The sequence below is a fragment of the Erithacus rubecula genome (genome assembly GCF_903797595.1).
Source record: "Erithacus rubecula genome assembly, chromosome: 2".
NCBI lineage: Eukaryota > Metazoa > Chordata > Aves > Passeriformes > Muscicapidae > Erithacus > Erithacus rubecula.
Window position 1 is genome coordinate 87,532,099 of NC_136685.1, and position 23,699 is coordinate 87,555,797.

Genomic DNA, 23,699 nt, shown 5'->3' on the forward strand with positions numbered 1-23,699 from the left:
CATATAATGTGCTTACTGTTTGATTGCTGAATAGTTCCCTTTTCCCAGACTGAAAGGGTGTAATCAAGAGAAAAATGAAATTATTTGCCATTGATCTCCCCAATGAGCATAGACTCAATCCAGCTGGACAGAGCATTGTCATTTAAAGAAGTCTGTGGTCTTGGAAGCTGTCCCACAATAACATCTCCATGTTCTTACATATTTGCAGGGAGTAAAGAGAGGGGAATGTGTGAGTGGATCTGGGTGGGAGCTGTTAGCATAGCTTCATCAGGAATGCAGGTAAAATGTCTGCATTCTGTGTCAGATGTTCTTACCTAAATTGCTAACACAAATCTCTAACAGCTTTTAGTGCTTGAATGTTTCTTTATGCGCCTGTCTTATCACAGAAAACAGAATTTGATAATAAAAGGCCTCTTGCCTCTTTTCTTTCCCTGGCCAATGGCTGTATAAAAAGCAGCTAGACTTCTGCAGTGTAAAAACAGTACTTTTGCAAATGCTGTAAATTCCATTGTAGGTTCATTTCCAGTTGCCTCCTCCAACTGCTGCTTGGGTTTGCTCTGCAAATTTCAAGCCCATTATGTCTCTGGAACAACCAGGTCACCTTTTGTCATCTGCCAAGGGTGTAATTTCCGTACAGACTAATAGAAGTTATGGAAAATGTAAAATGTTTCCCTTTCAGTAGAAAATTAATGTTTTGTTCTGTAGAACTGATAATTAAAAAAAAAATAAAATTTAGGCACAAAGTATTGATAGCAAATTCTCATGAAAAATGAAAAACAACACGGAAATCTCTCTGTGAACTTGTTCAAATCTTTCAGAAAAGTTGAGTGATTTGCCAATTATTATTTAGAATATATACATTTTATTTTGTTATTTTAATACAACTGCTAAGTTATAGTATCTTAAATTTGAGCCCAAGCCTTTCTTTATCGATACAGTATTCTTATTAGGAATCCCACAAAGGTTTTAATTTTTAAAAATAATTATTTTAAATTATTTTGAAATGGAAATCTGTGTACTATCATAATGTGTCTTTGGAAGTTTGTTATAGTGTCTATGGTAAAATTCTATACATAGCTTTCATTTTAAGGTTTTAGTCCTTTGAATGTAGTGACTCAAATAATTTTAATTTTTCAGTTTTTTCAGTGTTCCATCTGTATGAAAACAATGTGGTTTTTAGAATTCTGCATCTAGAAGTTTTTCTCTCTTGAGAGTTAAAAATAGGGTAGAGCAGAAGATTTTGATAAGAAATGGGAATATTGTCACTTCAGATAATCTGATTTTCAACTACATTAATAGTATTTAATAATAAAAACAATCCAAATTTGATGTGAATGGCATTGATGTTGAGTGGATTTATCTGCTGAAATTGAAATCTTTGACTAGGAAGTCCTGGTAATATTTAAAGCATGTCATTTTACCCAAAATAAATGTGTTTTTTTCACTAAGATCAAGTTGCATAATGGAAAGATTATTAGACTATTTAGTTTCATGTTTGTGGTTTAAGTTGACTTAGTAAAGCTGTAAAGTGTTAAGTACATGAATAAAAATGCACATTGTACTTAATTGGAACATGCTTCAAGGAAGCTATTAAGCAAAAACCCAAATAATTACCTGTCATAAATAATGATACTTTCCTAAACTTGAATCTTTGTGAGATGCTTAAAACTATATATTTCAATGTTTGCAAGTCCAGGTTATAAATTTAAAGCAAAATACTGATAACTGTGTGTTTTTCCTAAACAGGTCAACTGGCTTTAAACTTTGATATTCCTAATTATTTTACATCCCTCCATTTTCAGGGCTGAGTTCTTCAGGTGGTTTAATTTATCTTTCTCAAGAATGATTTTGATATTTTTTTCAACAGCATTTTAGCTTTGAAACACGTTTTTATAAATTATCTTGTGCTGAAGCCACTAATGAAGGATGTGGAGCCCCTGGGTTTGGTTTTCTCCTCTTGAGAGCTGGTCTGGAGCCCCTGTGGGGTTGGGTGCTCTCCTCACCTCAGCAAGCTCAGAAGGGAACAGGAGCTTCAGGGTCAGCCCTGGGATGGTGATTGGGAGAGGAATGCTTTCATCTAAAATCTCTTGGAGACCTGGATTGAGGACCCTCCTTTGCCTGCTAGGATTCACTTTTCCTTCCCTAACCTCTCATTGTATTGGTCTAGAAGTAGGAAAAGTCATGTGAAAAAAGTTCTTTAAGAGATTAGTGGTATAACATTAACATTTAAAATTGGAGAGAGACATTTTGACAAGTAACATGCTGTGAATCAGAATTTGTTGCTGAAGGATTGTCAGCAAGGTTTCATCTTTTCTGTGTATATTTTGAAAAGCCAAGAGAATCAGATGCTCTTGTTTCTTAAGTCTACAGAGACACGATTTTTACCTGTGCATTGAGGAAAATAAACTTTTAACTGCCTTCAGAGCATGGCCACATTATTCCCTATCATTAACTCCAGTTGGCTTAAGAGCAGAATTTATAAGCAGAACTTCAGGGTATAGAAAAATAACAGTAGGAGATGAATATGTAAGTAACAAATACTGTGTTTCCATGGAATTGTGGGGAAGGAAGGCAAATAAATACATTTTGCATATATTACTATGGATGCAAATAGATGATTCTCTATGTTGTAAGAGGGGAGAGAAAAACACCATTGAAAATGCTTCTCAGGGGTTGAAGTCTGCCATGTGTTCATGTCCATTGATATGAGGGGCAAAAATGAGTGTTCTTTTTTTGATTGGCAACTTTTTACAATGTGAACATACAAATCCTGCTTAATGGGATCTTTTTATTATATATTTATTAAGAAATAATATCTTTTCCCCAGATAATATATACAAAGAAGTCATCAAGGACAATAGTTTGGAGAATTAGTAATTAAGTTTTTGTTGAATATTACACATACTACTTTTAGAATCCAGTGGAAAGTGGCAATTCTTGTAAGTGTTGATCAAATAAAATCAGAGTAACTTTATTACAAAGTACTATTCTGTGGTGTATATGAGAAAGGTTTAGGTCCTTTGCACACAGCTTTGTGTTAGACAACTCTAAAGCTGAATATTTTTTATTTACTGCAGGAAGACAGATATATGAACTAAATATTTGGAATAGACTTCATTTTTTACAGTGCTTACTGTTAATAGTGTATTTATGGCTAAATTGACAAAAAAGGTTCAGGATTTAGTACAAATAACTGGAGACAACCTCAAGAGACAGTTTCTTGCACTGTGGGCTGGTCAGTAACACTTTGACTATTCATGTAAGTTCTTAAAAATCCATGTTCAAGGTTTTGTGACAGTTCTCACTCAGCTCATCTAGTGCTTCACTGACCTTGAAAAGCCTTTGCTCTTACAGAACCTTAATCCTTTTCCTTGCTTGTTAAATTACACACAGTGTTTATAGAGGATGAGAGGGAAGGTTTATGAAAATAAACGTACATAGACATGATTTCAAACAAATAGTGACTTTTGGTCTGAATCTTAAGTTTCCCACAGGGAACTATCAAAGTGGGCTGTGGATGGCTTTACAGACAGATTGAATGCAGTGGAGATGAAAAGCATCTGGTTGCATCATGATGTTGTACATTGGAGCTCTATCTATATTCATGTTGTACCAATGAGCAATTTCTGTGTTAATATTTTACAGTTTGGCACTTGATTTTTAAGGTTGGATTTTATGACTTCTTGTCTGGCTTTTCTCTTGATGAGTTTGTTAGTGATCCTCTGGAATTCTGACTTGTGTAAACAGAAAAAAAATCTCTAAACAGAAAATTTATTAAAGCTGTTATTTCCAGCTCTAGAGCAGCATATGATTTAGCACAGTCATCTTACTTACCCACAGATGTCATTGTCATGGAATATGTTCCTTAAAACAATGGATTTCCACAATATGAACAATAAACTCTGTGCTGGAGAAAATACTTCTGAGAAGATGTCTAATAATACTCAGTATCTCTGGTTTTAACTTTGTCCTGCAATGGAAAGTCTTTGTGCAGTTGTTGGTCTGAGCCAACTTGATCTCAGCTGTCTCTTCTGATCCCTGTTCTGGTTTCTCCTCTTCCTTATAAATTTTTTCTTTTCTTTTAAAAGAAAATTGACAAAATGCAACCTTGCTCTCCCCTTTTCCTCAGGCCTTTAACATACTTGTCCCTAAATCCTCTGTTTTCTTCCTTATTATAGCCACAGAGAGTATACTTTGGTTTGTGCTGTTTAATCTTTTTCTACCCAGTAACATCATTGTGTCTTATCTGCTTCACTTTCCTTCTTAACATTTCACTTTCTCTTATATTAGGATTTTCCAGTTCATAACTAAAAAGCAGAGTATTTTTTTAGTCCATTTAGGTCAACATGAAACAAAGTGAATTGAAGTTGAGGTTATTTTAGAGTGAAAGGGAAAATAACATACTATTTTGATTTTTGCTTCAGTGAATTTGATAACTTTATTTTAATGTCTTAGCTATGTCCCCATAGTTTCATAGGAAGGAGATCCATAAGTTTATTATAAAATAGGAGTTAACCAACATTCATTTGTTTTTTTTCAAACCTGCAAAACCATTTTGGTCTAGAAAATATTGTAGCAGAATATTTAAGTTAGATGCTCTCTCCAGATTTTCATCTAGCGTACATCTGCCAGTTCTTTCTGTGCAACATATCTAAGACACAGTCATTTAGTTGCATTCCCATCCTCTTGGAGTTCTGAAGCATCACCTTGGTCTTCTCAGCCCACTATCCAGCTGGTGAGATCCTTTTCCCTGGCCTTGAGAAAGGCAATCTTGTTCTTCTCTATCCACTCAGGATTCTACTGTAAAGGAATGATATTTCTAGCCCATGCTTATGTAACTTTGTAGTACCACATATCGAATATTTTGGTTGTTTTTCTCCTTCTCTATTTTACTGCACAGAAGCTTCATGTCTTCTCTTTCCTGGTACTTCAGGAGTCATTTACACTCAGTAGTCACTTACTTCCTATTCACTACTTCTAACAGGTTAAACCTTACTCTGATACCCATTGTAGTGAGTTTAACTCTTGTCATGAACTGGTTTCTAAGTCTCTCTTAGGACAGTAAACTGTACAAATAAATCCCAATTAGGCAAAGACACTGCCATCACCTTCTCTCAGCATGTCAAAGCCCTTTGAGGATTTGGGGACAATGTTACTCAGCTGCCTGCTTTGTGTTACATCTTTTTTTTTTTTCGTGAGCTTGCAGCATGATCTCAGATTTGAGATCTGAGCCTTTGAACAGTGTCAGGTGGACTGTGCTAAAATTCCTGGCTCAAGAAAATACTAAGGTGAATAAGCACCATGGGGATAATGGGCCATAATTTTAAAATGCCAGAAAGCTTAAGTAATAGCTGCAGTTGTGACAGGCTGAGACTTTTAAGTGTGCTGTGTATGCTGTGACTGCTGAATCAAGTCATCTTTCTTTTAAACTTTCCATTTTGTTCCTTCTGTTGAAGTTAGGAATCAAAAGTTTCCTGTTCTATGAATGACAAGAATCAGAGAATGAATGTATACTTGTAATTAATTTTCAGCAATTAACAATTTGCAAGCAGTTTGAAATTTATTCTTGGCATTGAATAAAGAGCTTTTGGAGAAATAACCAAAGATTTAAAATTCTGAATTTGCAGCTTGGAAGGGGGAAATCAGAGAAATTTGTTGAGGTCCTTCTTCAGTAGTAAGAATACATTTGCTAACAACAGTGAATGTTTATTAATGAGGAACTGGAATGCTATTTGAAACTTCTGTTAGAATTTTGGGAAATGTTCTGTTGAAAAGAACTAGTTAAAATGTCAATAAGAGGAATATCATTGCAGAATGCTGTCCTCTATAATTTGAGATTCTATAATGCATGTGGGCTTTACATGTCAGCTGAAGTTGCTTGCTTATAAAGTTAACATTTATCTTGATGAGGATTTGTGCTATTTAGGTTTTAGGTCTGATCTTATGCCCATGTCAGCTGTTGCTGGAAATCATAGAGACCTTTGGAATCTGGAAGAATCAGCTTTACAATATCATCATGACTCCTTGAAAGAGTGTTACCAGGTTTCCAAATGAGGGAAGCCATGTTTGAAAAATCTGTGGACCCAATTTACTTTTTTTTTTTCTGAGAGACTCATAAAGGGATGTGCTGATAATTCAAAAGTCTCTCCTCAGCTACCAAGTACTTTGCCATTCCATTGGCTACTTGCCAATGGAATCCAGTTTTTTGTTTTCTGCTGTTCCACTCTTATGTGCCAGTGCAACTGAAAATAGGAGTAACTATGGTGTGAATAGCATGGCAATGCAAAGAAGTGTATTTTTTTCCCTTTTATTAAGGCCAATAATGAGGAGTTAAAATGATAAAAATTAGTATTAGAAACTCCCATTAAAGTTGTGATGTAGTGAGAATACATGAAAGATCTAAATTTGTGGAAGCTTTCAGGGTGGAAATTAAAGCTTTGCTTCCTGAGCCTTGGATGGCATCCTTCCTTTCCCTCCCAAGATAAAGGTACCATTGCAATTTCTGTATCCCTGGATCAATTAAATTCCTTGTAAGCTAATTTATGATAGACAGAGTGCATTTTTCTAATTGCCTGTGTTCTGTTATTTTATTTTATTTTACTCATAAATTCTCAGTCTAGAGAATAACCTTTGCAAAGGATGAATAACAATTTTCTGCATTTTATTGTCTTCAGGGTTTCACTGGTCTTTTCCATTTTTTGGAACCTAAAAGATTCAAGGTTTAATGTCTTCCAGGATGCTGTCAAATTATGTCAGAGATCTTACCTTAGAAATAGAAGTAAATAGGGACCATAAAGGCTGTTCTTCATCTTCTGCTGTTATTTCTTCTTCTCATGAAGCAGTGGAAGCACCTAGGAATTGTTTTAATTTCAGACCACTTTATTGTTACCTCTAACATGTGCAAATTAAGTATATATTGAGAATGTACATTTCTTATTGGGTGATTGAATTGAATTTGTTATTGTCACTAAGTTGCTTTCAGAATTTTCTATGTATTATTCTAATAATCGACTTCCCAGTAACATCATTCCATAACAGACAGAACTTTTTATCTGTTTTATAGGGTTGTGACTCTCAAATGAGCATGTCAGAAGTGTCCTGCAGTGAAAGTACCTCCTCTTGTCAGTCTCTGGTGCATGGCTCAGCTCCAGAAATCCTCATTGGCCTCCTTTATAATGCTACAACTGGAAGATTATCAGCAGAAGTGATAAAAGGCAGCCACTTCAAAAACTTGGCAGCGAACAGACCACCCAGTGAGTGAAAATCTTTTTTCATCCTAATGCTTCTGTACTGGTGGGGCTCTCAGTAGCAAGGACTTCAATCCTACCACTTAGTCTTACCCAATCAAAATGAAATAGAGCAATCATCAACTAATCTGTTTCATGTTTTATATTTCTAGTCAGTTGGGAAATAGCAAAAATCTAAAATTCAAAATATTAATTGTAAGTTGACAAGCCTGTTTTAATTTTTCATGATGACTGACTAATAAATTACCTTTATCATAATGATTAATTGCTAAATTACTAATGCCTCACATCACAGGCCAAGAATAAAAAAAGTCAGTGTTTAAAGAAAAAGTACATGCCAGTTAATATTAATATAAACATTCTGAACAGTTATTGCTGTTCCTAGAGGGGTTGATACTGCAGTTCTTTAATTGCTGGTGTGCCTGTATATATGTGGTAATATATGTAATTTGGGAATGTCAGTAAAGACAAGGAGAAACCACTTGAGGCCTTTGGCATATTTACTGTACAGGAGGAATGTTCACTACCAGAAAGGACTTGAATTGTGTCTTCAAGCATTTATTCAAAAATACATGTCTGAAATATCTGTGAACTTTACATACTTCTTAAGTGGAACCGGATGGAATGTCACCAGCAGAGAATGTTATTTTTGTCTTTAGGTTTTTGACATAGCTTGACAAAGATCAGTAACAAACTTCTTAAAAATTTATTTTTTATTGTTTTTTTTAAGATGGTGTGTCTGATTTATGTAAGTGTTAATAAGAAATACCTATCTGTTCTTTTTGATTTTGTCTGGAGGCTCAGGTTTTAGCTGCTTTTTCTGTTTTTTAAGCCCCAGATTAGTATGGCACTAGGAGATTATCTGCTACTGGATTATGTATTAGGCTGCCAACATTTTGTGAGTGGTGTGCATGTCTCACTTCATCTTCAGAGTTTAGGAAGTAAGCCAGACTTGATACTGATGCTCTCTCCTCTTTCTCATTTTCTTGGTCCATGTTTATTCTATTCATAATTGCCTCACCTTACTCTGCTTTGTTTTCTCTATACTTTTCACACTGACAGAGCCAGGCTTTGTTAACATGGCCAGAGAAGGAAGGTGATAGATGAATCTCTAATGCTTTTATATACTTGGGTAGCTGCCCCAGAGTCACCTATTTGGAGACAGAATAGATAGACAGTGATGGGGAAAGCCAAAGAGGTCCAAGGACACTGGGGTGTGAGAAGAAATGAAAGGGAGAGAAGACACCATGTGTTCCCTTAGAGCAAAACCTCATCTTATCTTTCTGGAATCTCAGAGGTGGCCAAACAGAGATGCTCATTCCCTAGTATGTTAGTTCCCAAAATGTGCTCAGTGGGCCCATGCTGTGTAGCTAACAGTTGTGAGTGTAAAAATCTGTTTCAGATTGTAAGAAAGGAACACAGAACATGGCACAGTGTCCTGTAAAACCATATTCTGTCTAACCTTCCATGTTGCCTTTTGTCCCTGTGCAGGATGGGGGGAAGATTTGATATTTGCAATAACAATAGTCCAGTTCTGTTTAGGCAAATGTGGGTTCAGAGTTCTGTTGTTTCTGGAAAGCTGGAAACTAAGGAAATTTCTGTGTCTGGTAAAACTATGCACAGAACGTTGTGGAATCCAGATTTCTCCTTTGGGCTGTTTTGTGCCATCCCTATCCCCTTCCCCCAGCAGTGATGGCACCTTTCAAACTCCTAGATCCAGGTCCCTGCCACTGCAGTTTCCTAACTCCTGCTGAATACATTGTGGGCATCTGCCAGCCTCAATCTGTGCCATCATTTCCACAAAATGAAAACTAAGGCCTGTAGGGATGATGATGATGATGATGAGGAAATGTCCTGGTCACATTTGTTGTTTGGACTATCATGGTCCAAAATCCTGAGAAGGGTGCAAAGTATATGAGCAGCTCAGTTTTCATTCATGTGTTGTGGAACTGGGATGGAAATGGAAGCATTTACTCTTTCCCACATTTCTGTAGTCTAGCACTTGGGAACTTAGAAATTTTTGTGAAGTATTTCTACAGCAAATATGAACTGAACACTAAATTTCTACTTCTGGCTAGTACATGCTCCTCGATTGCATATTTATGTTACATAGTAGCTCATTTAGCAATTGAGTCCAGGCAAATAGGCTAAATCCTGCAGCAGTAACAGTGGATCTTTGTTTCTATGTGTGACAGTTAATATTTTGTCTGAGAAAAAGATGCTTCTCAGTTTTCATTAAGGTTTAGTTGAAACAGGGTATAAGCTTTTGCATCTTAAATGCATGTGTGTATGCATGCACACATGCATGAAAACCATAAATATGTGGATTTTAATAAGCAAGATCTTTACATCCTACATAGAGACCCATTGCTGAATTTCAGATATGTGTCCCTCAGCTCTTTTTAGAGATTACATCAGTCATTCTTGTGCTCCAGTTCATTCCTACTCAAGAACTGAAGCACTATGATCAAATATCAGTAAATAGAAAAGCTAAGGGCAAAACCAGCTTGATTTTCAGTTCAATGACTTTTCATTTTATTGCTTTTAATATATGAAGTTTAAATACTTTAATGTGCAGTTTTTATAAATATGCTGGAGTTTGCATGAAAAAGCGTAAGTTTGATCAGGATATAATGATTTTTACCCAATCTGCTATAACTTAATCATTTGCATGATTCTTGCTATGGTAAGTGTGGCTTAGAATCCAGTATCTATTAGTCCTAAGATGACCCATTATGTAAGCAATGTAATTTTTGTTAAAGATTACACAAAAACTGCACAAAATTTTCATTTCATTAGATTTTACCTAGCAATCCTTTTGTTCAGTCCTTTTTCTGATCTGTGCTGCTAAGATTTCATGTTCTTCCACTCCAGTAAATAGTGTTTCCTTTTAAACTTTAACCTTTGATCCTCTCTCACCCAACTATTGACATCTGGTCATTATTTCTTTTACTGCTTTCCACCCCCTGTTCTCAGACGGACTGTTCTGTTGTCTAAAACACTTGATAGGTGGACAGGTTTATATAATCCGAGGTGAGTTCCTGTAGAAGTTAATTGGATGTTGTCTTTTTCATGCAAAAGAAACCTGCCAGCAGTAAAATATCCACAGCTGCCTACCATACCAGTTTATAAAAGTGTATGTTTATTTTTTGTGGCATTCTCTAATGCAAGAGTTGCATTTATCTCTGATTATGGATGTTGGGGTTTCAGTGTACCTGTAAAGTGAAAATACTCAATTTTTTTTAACATAAACTCCAACCTTTAATTGATATTATCCATTAATATGAAAAGACATGAGTAAAAATTAAATACAAGATTGATTTGTACAATTTTATATTTTCTGTAATTAGTTAACTTCATGAAATGTGCATCCTTCTGCAGGAGCATGGTTTGGTGCTTTTGGTCCAATAAAAACAGGCATTTAAAAATAAGGGTTTATACCCAAATGCTAACACATAATGTGTGAGAACTACATTACTTACATCAGCTTCTTAAGTGAATGCTTAAAAGCACCATACAAGCTACTCTTTGAACAATCATCTCAAATTATGCAAAAACTTGCTTTTCTTTAAGCATGCAGTAATTGTATTCATTCATGGATCTAGAAAATAATAGGGTTTTTTGTATTGTGTAAACTGACATCCTTGAATGCGCTTTGCTGCGTTTTGGTTTTCAAAATAAATAAAACTGAAAAACCCAAAATGAGAACCACATCCATGCAGAGATTATTCTTAAGCTTTTTTCCCTGGCTGTTTTGATATCATCGCTGCATATTGACATCATTTTCTTTTCCTCTTCATTAATGGCCTTTATTAATTGCATTTCATTTATGCATATTCTTTGAAATTTCAGTGGTATGCTTTACAGTGTTGTGGCTAGTTGGAGCTTGCTAAGTGTTAATGCAATTTAAGTTTTGTTTAGTTTAAACAAGGGGTGTCAGTGGGAAGAGGATTATGAGGTATACCTCTAACTTAACTCCAGTACTGGAGCTAGTTCATTGTTAGTGTGTTTGTAGCATTTTGTTTACTTGTCATCTCTCCACGTGTCTAAACTAAGCTGTGTCCAGCCATCCTTGTTCTTTGTAAACAAACATCTTCCAAACCTTTAATTCCGCGGTACCTGACACTCCACAATGTGACTTTCTTGCAGACACCTACGTGAAGTTAACGCTGCTGAACTCGATGGGGCAGGAGATGTCCAAGTGCAAAACCTCCATCCGCCGAGGGCAGCCGAACCCAGTGTACAAGGAGACCTTCGTGTTCCAGGTGGCCCTGTTCCAGCTCTCGGACGTGACGCTCATCCTCTCCGTGTACAACAAGCGCAGCATGAAGCGGAAAGAGATGATCGGCTGGATTTCCCTAGGGCTCAACAGCTCGGGAGAAGACGAGCTCAACCACTGGACTGAAATGAAGGAATCCAAGGGACAGCAAGTCTGTAGGTGGCATACTTTACTGGAATCCTAAGGGATGGTAGAAGGTGCAGCCGTGGTTCTGAGGGAGCTTGTTCTCCCAGGACGGTGATCACCCCTGGTCGCAATCAGCAGATGCCTTGTGGGAGTGAAAAATGGAAACTGCGGTCAACATTCCATCACCAGGGATGCACAACCTGCAAAATGGTGGGATTTAACATAGGATCTTCACTTGGTGTCATGAACTTCTTGGTGTCAGAGGAGCCTTGCTGTACACAGATACGATAGTGGTCCCTTCCCCATCCACCTGATGCTGTATTTGTTTGGGTTTGTTTTTGTGGTTTTCAATTCAGAAACATTTTGTGCGAGGTTCTCCAAATTGATGTAAGCTCCTCCTTGTGTACCTTTTGTATTGCTTTAATACTGTAGCTTCTGACCTGCCTGCATTCAGATTAAAGGTCAATAGTTTGCACTTCGGGAAAAAAGTTAATGGTCTGTAAAGCAAAAGCAAAAAAAGAAGAAAAACCACTAGCAAAAGAACACTTAATAATATAGCAAATAGAAATATACTGTTGTTTTGCACTGAGTTTCTTTCCAGGAGTTTGGTAAAGTTAGTTTTCATTTTTTAATATGCAGTTGGTTTAAAAAATACTAGCATTTGGGCATCAGGTGAACTTTGACATCAAACTAATGTTTCTTCAATCTGTGACAGGAACGAGCTCTATATATGGCAAAAATTGGGGGTTTCCCTCTTGCCTGTACTTCTGCCTAATCCAAAGAGACCAGATCATTAGTTTGGTCCCTTCCAAAACTCCTTAGACAGGTTGTACTGTAAAACTATGTAACTTTCTGTTGAAAGCACTTCCTCTATTCATGTATTCCAATGTAGGAAGCTCATAGAGCACGACTTTACTAAAATATATTTTCATTAAACAAATTGATACAGGTTTCTTTAAAATGTCAGCAGTTGGAAGTTTGGTTGAAAGACTGTGAAGGAAGTGTCAGCAGTTTAACTACTCTGAATGAATGAAGAATACTATGGCTTTGCTTGAAACAGGTATCCATTCAGGTCTCTTGTGAGCTGTTTTAGGCATTACCATTTGCTGTTTATTGCTAGTAGAGAGCAGACCAGGAGTTTTTACCTTTCTTCTTGAAGAAGAGAACATTGGTAGGTTTTTTTCCCTAGTGATTTGCCAGCAATTGAACAAATGTTCACACACAAAATAGAAGTTTGCTTTGCTTGTGTTCAGGTTGGGAAACACGGATTTCTAATGATGCAGTTGAGAGGCTGCTGTTTATCACCAGATAAACACTCGTGGCATCCACCAAAATTGGGGAAATATCAGTGCTTCTGAGGTTCCTATTTGTCCCAAAGCCTTTATCTGGACTTATACTAATTTATTGACTGCTAAATCTAATTCATATTGCTAAAATGATGCATTACTGAGTAAAAGTATTTTTTAAAAGCTTTCCATTTTAAATATTAATTTTTGCCTATTATTACAAGTTTTGTTTATTTTTAATTGTTCCTGTAAAGAAAGCAGTTTCTTTCTTCTTATAAATTATGGTGATGTCTTACTAATATGAGACCTCAATGACTGTTGTAGCACTTGGTGGGTAGAAGAGTAAAGTGTTGGATTTTGTTGAGACAATTGGTGTTTAGACTAAAGTGTGCTCATTAGGACAGATGTGTTCCTCTTGAATTCCTTTATAATACCTTTGAACAATCCTGGCTTTAGGTATACAGTCAGGTACAGTGAGACTGGTGATGGTGCATATGCTGTAATAAAGATATTTCACATGGTTCTCAAATTCTCACACTATTTAACAATTTCATTAAGTCCTTTTTAAAGGATTTTATAATTCCACTTCTTGGTTTATTTGGTGTCTTTTGAAGGATTTATTTGCAGAGCCGGGCTTTCAGTTTTTGTTGATTTAAAGATTTAAACATTATTACAGGCCTTTGGTTTTGTTTTCTTCCTCTTGATATTGTGCTGCTGCTTCATTTACAGAAGCTTTATTTACTAAATATAAATAATGCAAAAACTTTCTTTCAACGGGAATAGTTTTGCAGTAATACAATGCAGGTTGTCTCTCTCAGTCATTTTGTTAGTCCAGTTTTAGAAATGTAATGTTGAGTGTAGAATTTAATACAAAATCAGCATTAATTTTATATGCATAAGGAAAGTGCTCAGATTTTCACAATCTTTTCAGCTTTCCATATAATATAAGCAATGGCGTAGAAGCTGTTGTAAAGCAGCTTTTCTCTGGATGTGGAAGTGGTTTTATCTATTCTGTTTGTGGATATTTAGATGCTCTTTCCTAAAACTGAAAATTGTCTCTTGATGGTTGTCTCTTTGTACATGTTTTGCTATTTAAAATAATGTACAATATTGAACAGCAAGAACTGGGTCAGGTAATTCCAGTGGAGAACATACTTAACATCATCACTGAACAAATGAAGAAGTCAGTTTGGAAGGTGCAGCAAATAACCTCTTACAGAGCTAAACTAAAGTGTGTCATGATTTGGGTTTCTGTTTGTGAGTTGCATTGCTTCAGCTTTGCATTTCAACATTTAGATTTCTAAGGCACTGAATTCTTAATTTAGACACAGCAGTGTCTGTGTTGGGCTCATTTTGAGAAGAGGAATCTCTCTCTAGGACTTTACCTAAAGTGTCTGGGACCAGTCTGTGCTTCACAGAAGAAGGATTGGTTTACTTGGATTTATACTGTACAAAGGCTAGGAACTGAATGTGTAAAGGTTGGAAATGAATGTTTAATTTTGATTGCAGTAGAATGTGGATTTGCCATGCAAAACCAGTCACACCAATAATTGGATTCATCTTGGGATTTTTATGAGTTAATTGTAGTAGCAATAGCTGTCATGTTGGGTTTTTTCTTCCTAGAATCTATTCTTACTATTTGATTTGTTTGTAATTTTGTTCTTCATTGCTTATGCAAACTTACACCTTTGTATTTGAAATCTGCTTTCAGCTATTGTGGGTTTTTTAAACCCTACATAAGGGCTTGCACACACAGTTTTGTGCATTCAGTTAGGTCTTAAGCACAGAACAGAATTGCTGAACAACAAAGTATCAGTGAAAAATTAGAGGCACTTGTATTTTCCCCAGAGTTGGCTGTGTTATTTTCATAGCTTTTTGTTGTTTGACTTGTTTGACTTGTTCAGAAGTACAATAAGTACTTGAAAAAATGTTTTAAATTAATTACTTTTCTGTGTGCCAGCAAATGATGTAGAAATTGCAGATCTTGAATTGAATCTGTTTCCTGTCAGTGTAGCCTTAAATAATTGTAGTACAGTGATATTCCTACAGACTCTGTTCTTGGAAGTATTGCATCCTTTCTGTATATGATCTGTTTGGTTTTGGTTTTTTAAGGTTTAAGCTCTACTGTGGGAGAAAAATGACACAATTTCTAAATGGAATGAAAGTCCACTAAACTCATTAGATTTGGAAATTTAGGGAGTCCTTGGAATGAAGATATGTGCTTTTGTGGGAGCTAAACATTGTTATCAATTTAGAAAATGCTTGAGCTGAAAAGATTTTATGGCATTTACTGTTGGAAATATTTTTACCTGTAAATTTTTGCAATTACTTTTGATGGCAGGTACAGTGTCAGTATCAATACCTTCCCATTTTCACACCTCTGGAGCAATCCTTTTGTTGTTTAAAATTTGTGTTTGTGTTCTTGATTTATTCTCTCTTCTCCCCAATGGCTCACTCCTGCAAACTCCCCATGGCCCTGAAAAGCTGCCTGTGTAAGGTTTAAGATACTGGTGCAAAATTTATTTGACCTCTCCAACTCCCAAAGATTTCTGAAATACAAACCATCAGTTTTAATACAGCAAACCAGAAGAAGAAAACTTCTTTGAGGGAGACATTTTCATGTAGGAATTGAGTACAAATCACTCTTACACATGCCAATTCTAACAAAAAGTCTGGGGTGAGATCAGGGAATGAGGTTTGAGAGGAGGCCTTTTGGCCTGAGCTGTTCCAACCTGAAACTAATAACAGAATGCCCTTTATTGAACTCAGAGTTGTATTGAGCCCTCTACTTATGACACTTTTCTGGAGGAAAAAAGCTGTCCTGTTTATAGCAGTCTTTAAAATCAGTCTTGTCACTTGTTTGTAAGGCAGACTGACTTCCTTCTGAAGCTGAATTCTCAACAACAGTTAAAAAATCCTTTTAATTTTTCCACTGATGCATGGTGCATGCCTGCCTGCCGTTAATGTCAGTGTGAGGAGCCCACAGGCTTCAAGAGGAGAGCAGATCTCAGCCTGAAGGTGTGAAGAGCAATAGAATTGGTAGGATAGAGGGGTGTTACAGCCTAGCATCTGCAACACAGTCAAATATTATTTCACTTATAAATGGAGGCAAAAACCCAAACATCCAGATACTGTCACAAACCTGTTATTTGTTGATTATCTATTTTTTTTATTATTTTCCTAAGCTTTTGAAATATTTTTAAAATTTATGATTAAAAATGTTAAAGCAATCCCTAAACATCTTGATCATTTTACCTGGAATATTCAACAGTGTTTAGTTAGAAGGAGCCATCAAGAATGTTCTGGTTTTTTGGTCTTTAACTCAACTGCTAGGTTTTGTAGTACATCACAGCTGGATTTCAGACTACTTTGTTCTGATGGTAGTTCTTGAGGAAAAAGTCACAGGAACATTTCCTTGTCAGTGAAATCACCAATACCCATTGAAGAGATGTCATCTGAGAACAAGAGCATTAAAATAAGAGATGGCTTCCTTAGCAGCTGCAACAGTGACTCATATTCTTCTCTTGGAACCTTGTGGCCCTTGGAGGGCCCTGCTCAGACAAACTGTGACTTGTTAGTTGTGGAGTTCATGCATTCAGAGCAGTGCTGGTCTCTGTGGACATTGTGTGGCTTCTAACCAGTGTATTTTGCAGAGGGTGGATGGTTTTTTATTTGCCTTGGGTGAGTGGGGCGAGTGCCAACTGACCTACAGTGTCATGGATTAGTTTAGCCTTAAGAACTTATCACTGCCCCTCCTTAAATTAAAGCAGGGTTTCTTCCTTTCTGCAAACTATGCAGAAATCTTATGCACCAGTATCTGCTTATATTATGTCTACCTGAATATGGCACAATTATTAGTGCTGGCAAGCTAAGTTCTTATGTGGTGTGACTGAAGTAATGGATGGGCCTGGTACATGCTGGATCAGGTTTTGCTGGATCAAGTTTTGCTGTTCAGACTTATGCTGGATCAATATAGAAACATGGTCCTTATGCAGAGGAATGTGCCAGGAGTCAGGAACGTGGGTGGTACTGCTCCTGTAGGAATGAAGATCAGGAGGCAGCTCTGCCCAGAAAAAAGGGCAAAGCTGTCATATAGCAAGAATGATTAATTCATTTCCTTGGAAGCATCTTCTGGTTGAGATGGCATAAAGGCTGTACTCAGGAGAGCAGGAGCAGTAATACCATACCACTGAAGGAATACCTCATGGACATTCAGGGATGTAATTAATGTCATCCTTTTCTCTCTTGTATCTGAGGACAAGAGTCTTGCCCATTGTATCAATATAATTTTTTTTTCTGTGTTTTGCAAACCCTGTGGACACTGACTGCATGCTGAGCGTCTAAAGTAGATTGCTTTTTAACTTTTGGTTTATTTCCAGAGTGTGAATTTGAATGAACTTGCAGAATTAACTGGAAGCATTATCCTAGCTTTGAGATGCAATCTCTAGGCCATAGTACAAGCAAGGAGCAGGGCTTTGAACCAGTTTTGATTGTCAGTTTTGCAAATGGCTTATTATGACATTTTAAGAAAATTTCTAAGTAGTTGAATGTATTAGGGAATATTTACAAAAAAGGAGATAGAGCAATGATCTTTTTTTACTATACAGCTAGTTTGCTGTCCTTTCCAGTAAACCAGAAGGTTCATTAGTGCTCAGTACTGTTTCGTTTACGATAAATGTTTTTAATGTGATTTTCATAACAATGTGTAATTAGTGAAATCTTTTATTCAATTTTTCCCTTTATTTGCTTTTTTTAAGGAGAGATTTCTCCTTATATAGTATATATACTTTCTTACAGAGCTTTCTTACCTATTTTTATATAAGATGATTTAACAATGTGAAATTAAATGCTCTATGAGCAAGCTATATCACTGTTAACGCAATCAAAAGTGCTAATATAATGACTAAGGGCCTGAACCTTCTGCCTTTTACTCAGGTCCTGGTTTAACCAGATGTCTTTCATGCTGTGTAGGACCTTTCCCTGTAAGCACTTCCATCTATTCCTGGGGATGTCTCAGAGAAAGGCACTATTAACATGAATAACAGTGGTAAAACTGAGCCTCCTCTCCATTCTTAGTGGGACATCTGTCATGAGTAAAGGCTGCTGGCTCTGTCCCAAAGTATAGTTTTAGATTATAGTTCCCTTGATCTTCAGTGATTTTGAACTTGTTTTTCTGGTGACTATAAGCTAATAACTGATCTTAGTGAATACAAATATTGATTTGTGCTGTTACCAGCAAGATTGTTAAAATGTGTTTCACATTTTAATTCATTCTTTCATTGGGATATAAGGAGTTGGATTTGTGAAGCATTATGTTGCATAGAGATAGCACACATTCACCACATTTCTAAAAGGTATGAAATATACAGTATGTAGCATTTTCTTGCATACTTTTATACTGCCTGTATGTCACCGATGCACTCGGTGCCTTCCTTCTTTTGTATAAAATTTCATATGTAGAGAAACTGAAGTTATGGTGTGTAAGCAATGTCACTGCAACTGAAGAGATGTCTTAAACTGATTATTCCTAGTCCAGGAGGTTTCAAAGGGCAGTTCAGTTTAACACAATGCATTTCTTTGAATTTGAAATTTTCCCCTTTCCTTCCTCGCCCCCACCCCAACCCCCATTCAAAAAACTTCCTCATGTGGCTGTTTATTCTTAATTGATTCCTGTGTCTGATGTAAGTCACATGGTGTTAACCAAAGAACCAAGCCTGTTTCTAATTATTTGGGTAAATAATGTTTGGACTTGCAATTACTTAAAGACAAAAATGATATGATGGATCTCTGTTAACAAATACAAAATAGGCTTCTGTAAATGTTACTCCCAGCTGAGAATTCCAAATACCTCTTTTCTGACTGGATGTGCATTGTTGTACTAGTAGCAAAGTGTTTGGGTTGTGTTTCTTGGTGCATTTTAATCAAAATCCTATCACAAACAAAAATATCAGTAAGTGCTGTCAGATTAGCTTGGTTTACCATGTTATACCTATATCTGAAGTGTGCTACTTTGAGAACAGATTTGGCTTTCCTGTGTCTGAAGTCCTGATGTTGTACAATAATTATCTGGTGTATGCTGGTCTCACAGGAACAGACTGATGCTGCATCATATGTACCAGTGTCCCTTCATTGTACAACTTCTGTAATATAACACAGTTTTCAACTACTGTTTCAACCTGAAATTCCTTAAATTTCAATGCATGTATAGCCTTAAACATCTAAGACACCAAGCACAGTTTTAATGGGAATAGGTTATATTTGCAAGTCCTGTTTGTCTCAGAAGTCATAGAATTATTTTTATATATTAGTCAGAGATTATAGAAAATGAATACACTGCAGTTGTGTTATCAACCATGCTCCTAATTATATGCACTAAAAAATAAAAAAAGTCATTTTTGCTAAATGTTTTGGAGATGAAGTATCAGTGCTCATTTCCTTTCTTGAGTTTGTTTTTTTCGTAATTTAATTTCTGCACAGAACCTTGGGTGCCCTTAACTAATACCTGTGACTGAATTCATGCAGATTTTCAGTATTCCTTGAGCTGCTTTTGTTTTTTGTTCCTTTTTTAAATTGAATCAGTAGTAATTAAAATTCCCCTAAAAAATCCCTTTTTTTTTTTTGTTTTTTTTTTTTACATTTTGACAGTAACATAATTAGAGCAAATGACTGTTTGCAGCTGTTTATGCAGCTTATTAAAGCCTGAGAACTTTCTTTGAAGCTGTCATTATAATCCAGATGAAGACATAGGTTTCATGGCATTTCAGTCCACATCAGGTGAAAGCAGGAGCTCTGGCAATGAATGTGCAGATCTGCACATGGTGTGTCAGACTCTGAATCCCCAGAGGGATTTATAATTAAGTGTCACCTTGCATCTACAGTATCTCCAGTTGTGTGTTGTCAGATACTTGTTGTTTTGTTTTCTTTCTTATTACCTAGCAAAAAACTACTTTTATCATTTTTGTGCTACTGTATATTAATCTTGAGGGTTCCCAGTGTGCAAGATCAGTTTAATGTTGTCAGTTCTCTTTCTGTAAAAAACCCCTGGACTTTCAGCATACACATCCCATTCCTGTTCTGGGGAGAGCCAGAATGCCACCAGCTGGTTTTAGTTATATTTACCTGTACAGCACAGGTAACTTCAATCCCATGCTAGTTTGATTGAAACATGCTATAGTATATTTTCAAACCTTGGATGTGTCACAACATTAAAATAGTCATTTTGCATATCTGAAACTTTGCAGCTGTGGATTTGTATTTTGTTTACTCTATCTCTGTGAAATGTATTTTTGTCAGTTTGAGGACTTTGGATATTTCAAAGTATTTTCTGTACGTGAAAACAGCTTTTTGCATGTGAATTTAATTGCTGGAAAGTATTTGAAAAAAAAAAAAAGGAAAAATCACTTTTAAAACCTGTTGTTGTCACTTTCCTTTGGAATTCATTACCTTGTAAACAAAAACAGACTTCACTGTTCAGAAGATAGTAATGCTTGGTCAACCATTGAAACTGCTGTCTACATTAAAGAAAAAATATTTTTAATTTTGGCAAGGTAATCCTAGCCCTTACACACATTTTGGCTCTGTTTACAAATTTTCTAAGTTTCCCCAATTCCCTTTCTGTTCCCCACCCTCTTTGTTGATGTCATGAACCTTCTGCTTAGAGAACTTTAAATTAACCAGTGTGACAATGTTCTAACAAATATGATGTGTATACTGGCAAATAAAGACACTCAGGTGATCATTCTGTTTGACTTTATACAGTTTCCTTCTGGGGTCATCTGTTATTCTTTGCTTCTTTGTCCCTGATGCATTTTTCTCAGAAAAGATCTCATCTAACACATTGATGCTTGACTTCTGCTTTCTAAAGAATAAGTAGGATGAAATAATTGAGGTTTGATTTAAACATATAAGAACACTTGCTGTAAGTAACAATGATAATTTTACTGTGCCCCAACTTAGATCTTCTGTACTATCCTCTCATGATTTTTGTGATACCTATTAGGAAAAAAAAAAAAGCTTTCTGGGCTTTCATGGCAGCTCAGCTTTAGGAGATGTCTGAATATATGTACATTTTAATACCTACTAGCATGCATGAAAAAAGAATTGTTAGAACAATTTAAGCATTTTTTCCTATCCTAAATGTGGAAAGTATAAAAAGCTTTTATCATTTCTTCCCATTTCTGCAGATGAAAGGAGCATAGGCCAGTGACTTTTACCAGGTTAAAATGGAGAGAGGGGTGCATTTCTTTGCCTTATGATCCTGACTCTCTGGACCATCACCATCTGTGCAAATCCTAGAACTCCTGCAAGTAAGATAAAATGGTACTTTCTGCTTTAAGGCTAGCATTTTCCAAAAGCTGTACAGCTAAAAATAATGTGGCACTCCATGTGCAGATGGCTTCATATTTGGTGTTTGAGAAAACTTCAATGGAGCATTTGTGACCATATTCTCTAGAAGATGTTGCAAGACCTTTGGTATCACTGTGTGTCAGAAAACAATAGCAACCCAGGGATGTCTAGATTATATAAGCAGGTGATAAAATGAAAAATATTCACTTTAAAATGAGGGTTTGTGAAGCTATGAAAACGTGGCAGAATAAGTGAAATATAATCTGTTGATTGATAGTTGGTCACCAATTATGAACAGCAATTTTCTACTCAAAGATCAAAGAACAAAGGGTTACTACAGAGCTTCAGCTGCATGTGAGATACCTTGAGGTACCATGTTTCATACTAGTAACTGAGCAGAATTATGTGTAATGCTCATAGTTGGTAATTAGTTTGTTATGAAACAGTAATTACTTCAGACAGGTAGAGCCAAGTTACATCACTTTTAGGCAGATACTCCTTTACCTGTCAAAGGTTTTCTCTGAGTAATTGTCTTCATGTGGCAAATTCTGTATTAGATAGTATTTAAAATCCTTTGGAAGTCACTACTTGGTTCTGAAGGTTCCTGTGGGCAAGGGATATTTAACATTTTTCCATATGAAATTTTTAGGGTTTTTTCTCTAGTATTTTGTTTTTACAGTCCAACAGTGCAGTTCTAATTTACTGTACTGTTCATATTAGACATTTCATTTTACTTGTAAATTAGCCCTCCCAAATGAATGAGACTCTTGCTATGGCATTTTGTTACTTGATAATCATATTGAGTAGCTGCATTTCAGCTTAGGGATTCAAAACCTAAACTTGCTGTTGTTTTGGAATAAGAATAGTAAGGATAGAAGGAAGAAAAATTGCAGAAATGAAACAAGCCCTCATTGAGTAACATCATGCAACAAATCAGCTGGGCTTTAGATAAATGATTTATTATTAAATTTAAAATCTAATAGGTTTGTGTGTTCTGAGTGTCGTTTACACTGGTTTGTTTTCTGCTTAATTAGAAGCCTTACATTTCATCTTATTAATAATGAAAATCCTCTTGTCAAATCGTGTAAGATCATGTTGAACTAATATGTATATTTTAGAGACAGAATAAAATTTCCCCTCATAGCCTTTCATATTATTTCATTGCATTATGTGAAAATTATATTCTGCTTTTAATTTTGTTAGCGTGAAGTAAGAAAACTTCATCCTCCATTCCTGTCTGAGAAAGTCCTGGTTTCAAGAACTGTGATAAGGGAAATCAATCACCATGCCCACTGTTTGCAATTAAAGACTAACTGCAAACAGAAATTCAGAATATCAGGCCAACTGAGCTTTACAAATGTAATGAATGTGGATGTAAGAGATAATAGTCATCAAATCTAAAGTTATAACCTGTGATATCTGTTCTTGTTGCAGTGGCTCAAAAGTTCAGAAAAGGAACAGGTTTAAGCATGCCAAAGGAGACCAGAGTTGGACTCCATTTGCTGATAGAGTTAAGTACACATTTCCCCTGATACCACAGCATTTTCATCTGCAGAGACCTAAAGTACCAATGGACTAAAACATCAGCCACACAAGCCTTTGCTAATTAATGCCTTCACCAGAAAATGTCTGGCATTCTTAGGAAATCAGGGAGATACAGAATGCAGAATTCATTCATATTTATATTTTTAAAAAATAGGCATGAAAAGGAAAAGCCACATAATCAGCTGTTTGATAAAGCTCCAAATCAGTCAGCTAGGCTAAAGGTTATGAATATGTAGCTGGATCTTTGTAAGCCTCAGTGGCAAATCATCTCACATGCTTGCTGCAGTTTCCTGAGACCAAATAAAACACTTGGGAGCACGAGGCAGGCCAGTAGGCTGAGAAATGGCATTAACCATTCAGCCTTTGCCATCTGTCACCATGCAGCCAAGCAGACACTTCTGATGGAGTCTGTGTCTCCTCATCTGGGTTTTTTACTGAACTTCTTCACATGGGGCTTGCCAGGGAATACAAAGTACTGTCACCCACAGCACTGCCATTCTTATTCTCATTGCTAAAATTCCCTTTTTCTACCACATCATTGATATATCCAGGCAGCAGATGACCGGTCGTACTAGTAAATTAATCAGTGGAACTGATGTGTATCTTTGAGAGATAGTATGAAATACTTTGTAAAGCATTACTATATAGAAATTGCAGCCCCTGGTATTATATCCAGGAGAATGCTTTTCTGTTTATGCTGAAACATGCCAAATATATTTGCTGAACACTCCAGTTCTGCAGTCTTTCAGTTACGCTTACTATCAGCAAGTCACTGAAGGATCAGGATAAAACCTAAAAAGACTTTTTTAGTTTTCAGTGAGATCAGCTCCTTGATGTGTCTGAATTGGAACCTAAATGAGTGCCAGCACA

At 36.2% G+C, this 23,699-nt stretch overlaps 1 protein-coding gene across 4 annotated transcripts in view; it reads left to right on the forward strand.

Moving 5' to 3' along the window:
• Positions 1 to 13,467, forward strand: part of SYT14 (synaptotagmin 14) — an 80,655-nt gene extending 67,188 nt beyond the window's left edge. For all 4 annotated transcript variants that reach the window (XM_079329726.1, XM_079329727.1, XM_079329724.1 and 1 more), the window contains 2 exons: positions 7,064 to 7,253; positions 11,397 to 13,467. In XM_079329726.1, coding sequence (XP_079185852.1) covers positions 7,064 to 7,253; positions 11,397 to 11,710 — 504 coding nt within the window. In that variant the 3' untranslated portion in view covers positions 11,711 to 13,467. The remainder of the gene's footprint in view (positions 1 to 7,063; positions 7,254 to 11,396) is intronic.
• The last annotated feature ends 10,232 nt before the right edge of the window (positions 13,468 to 23,699 follow it).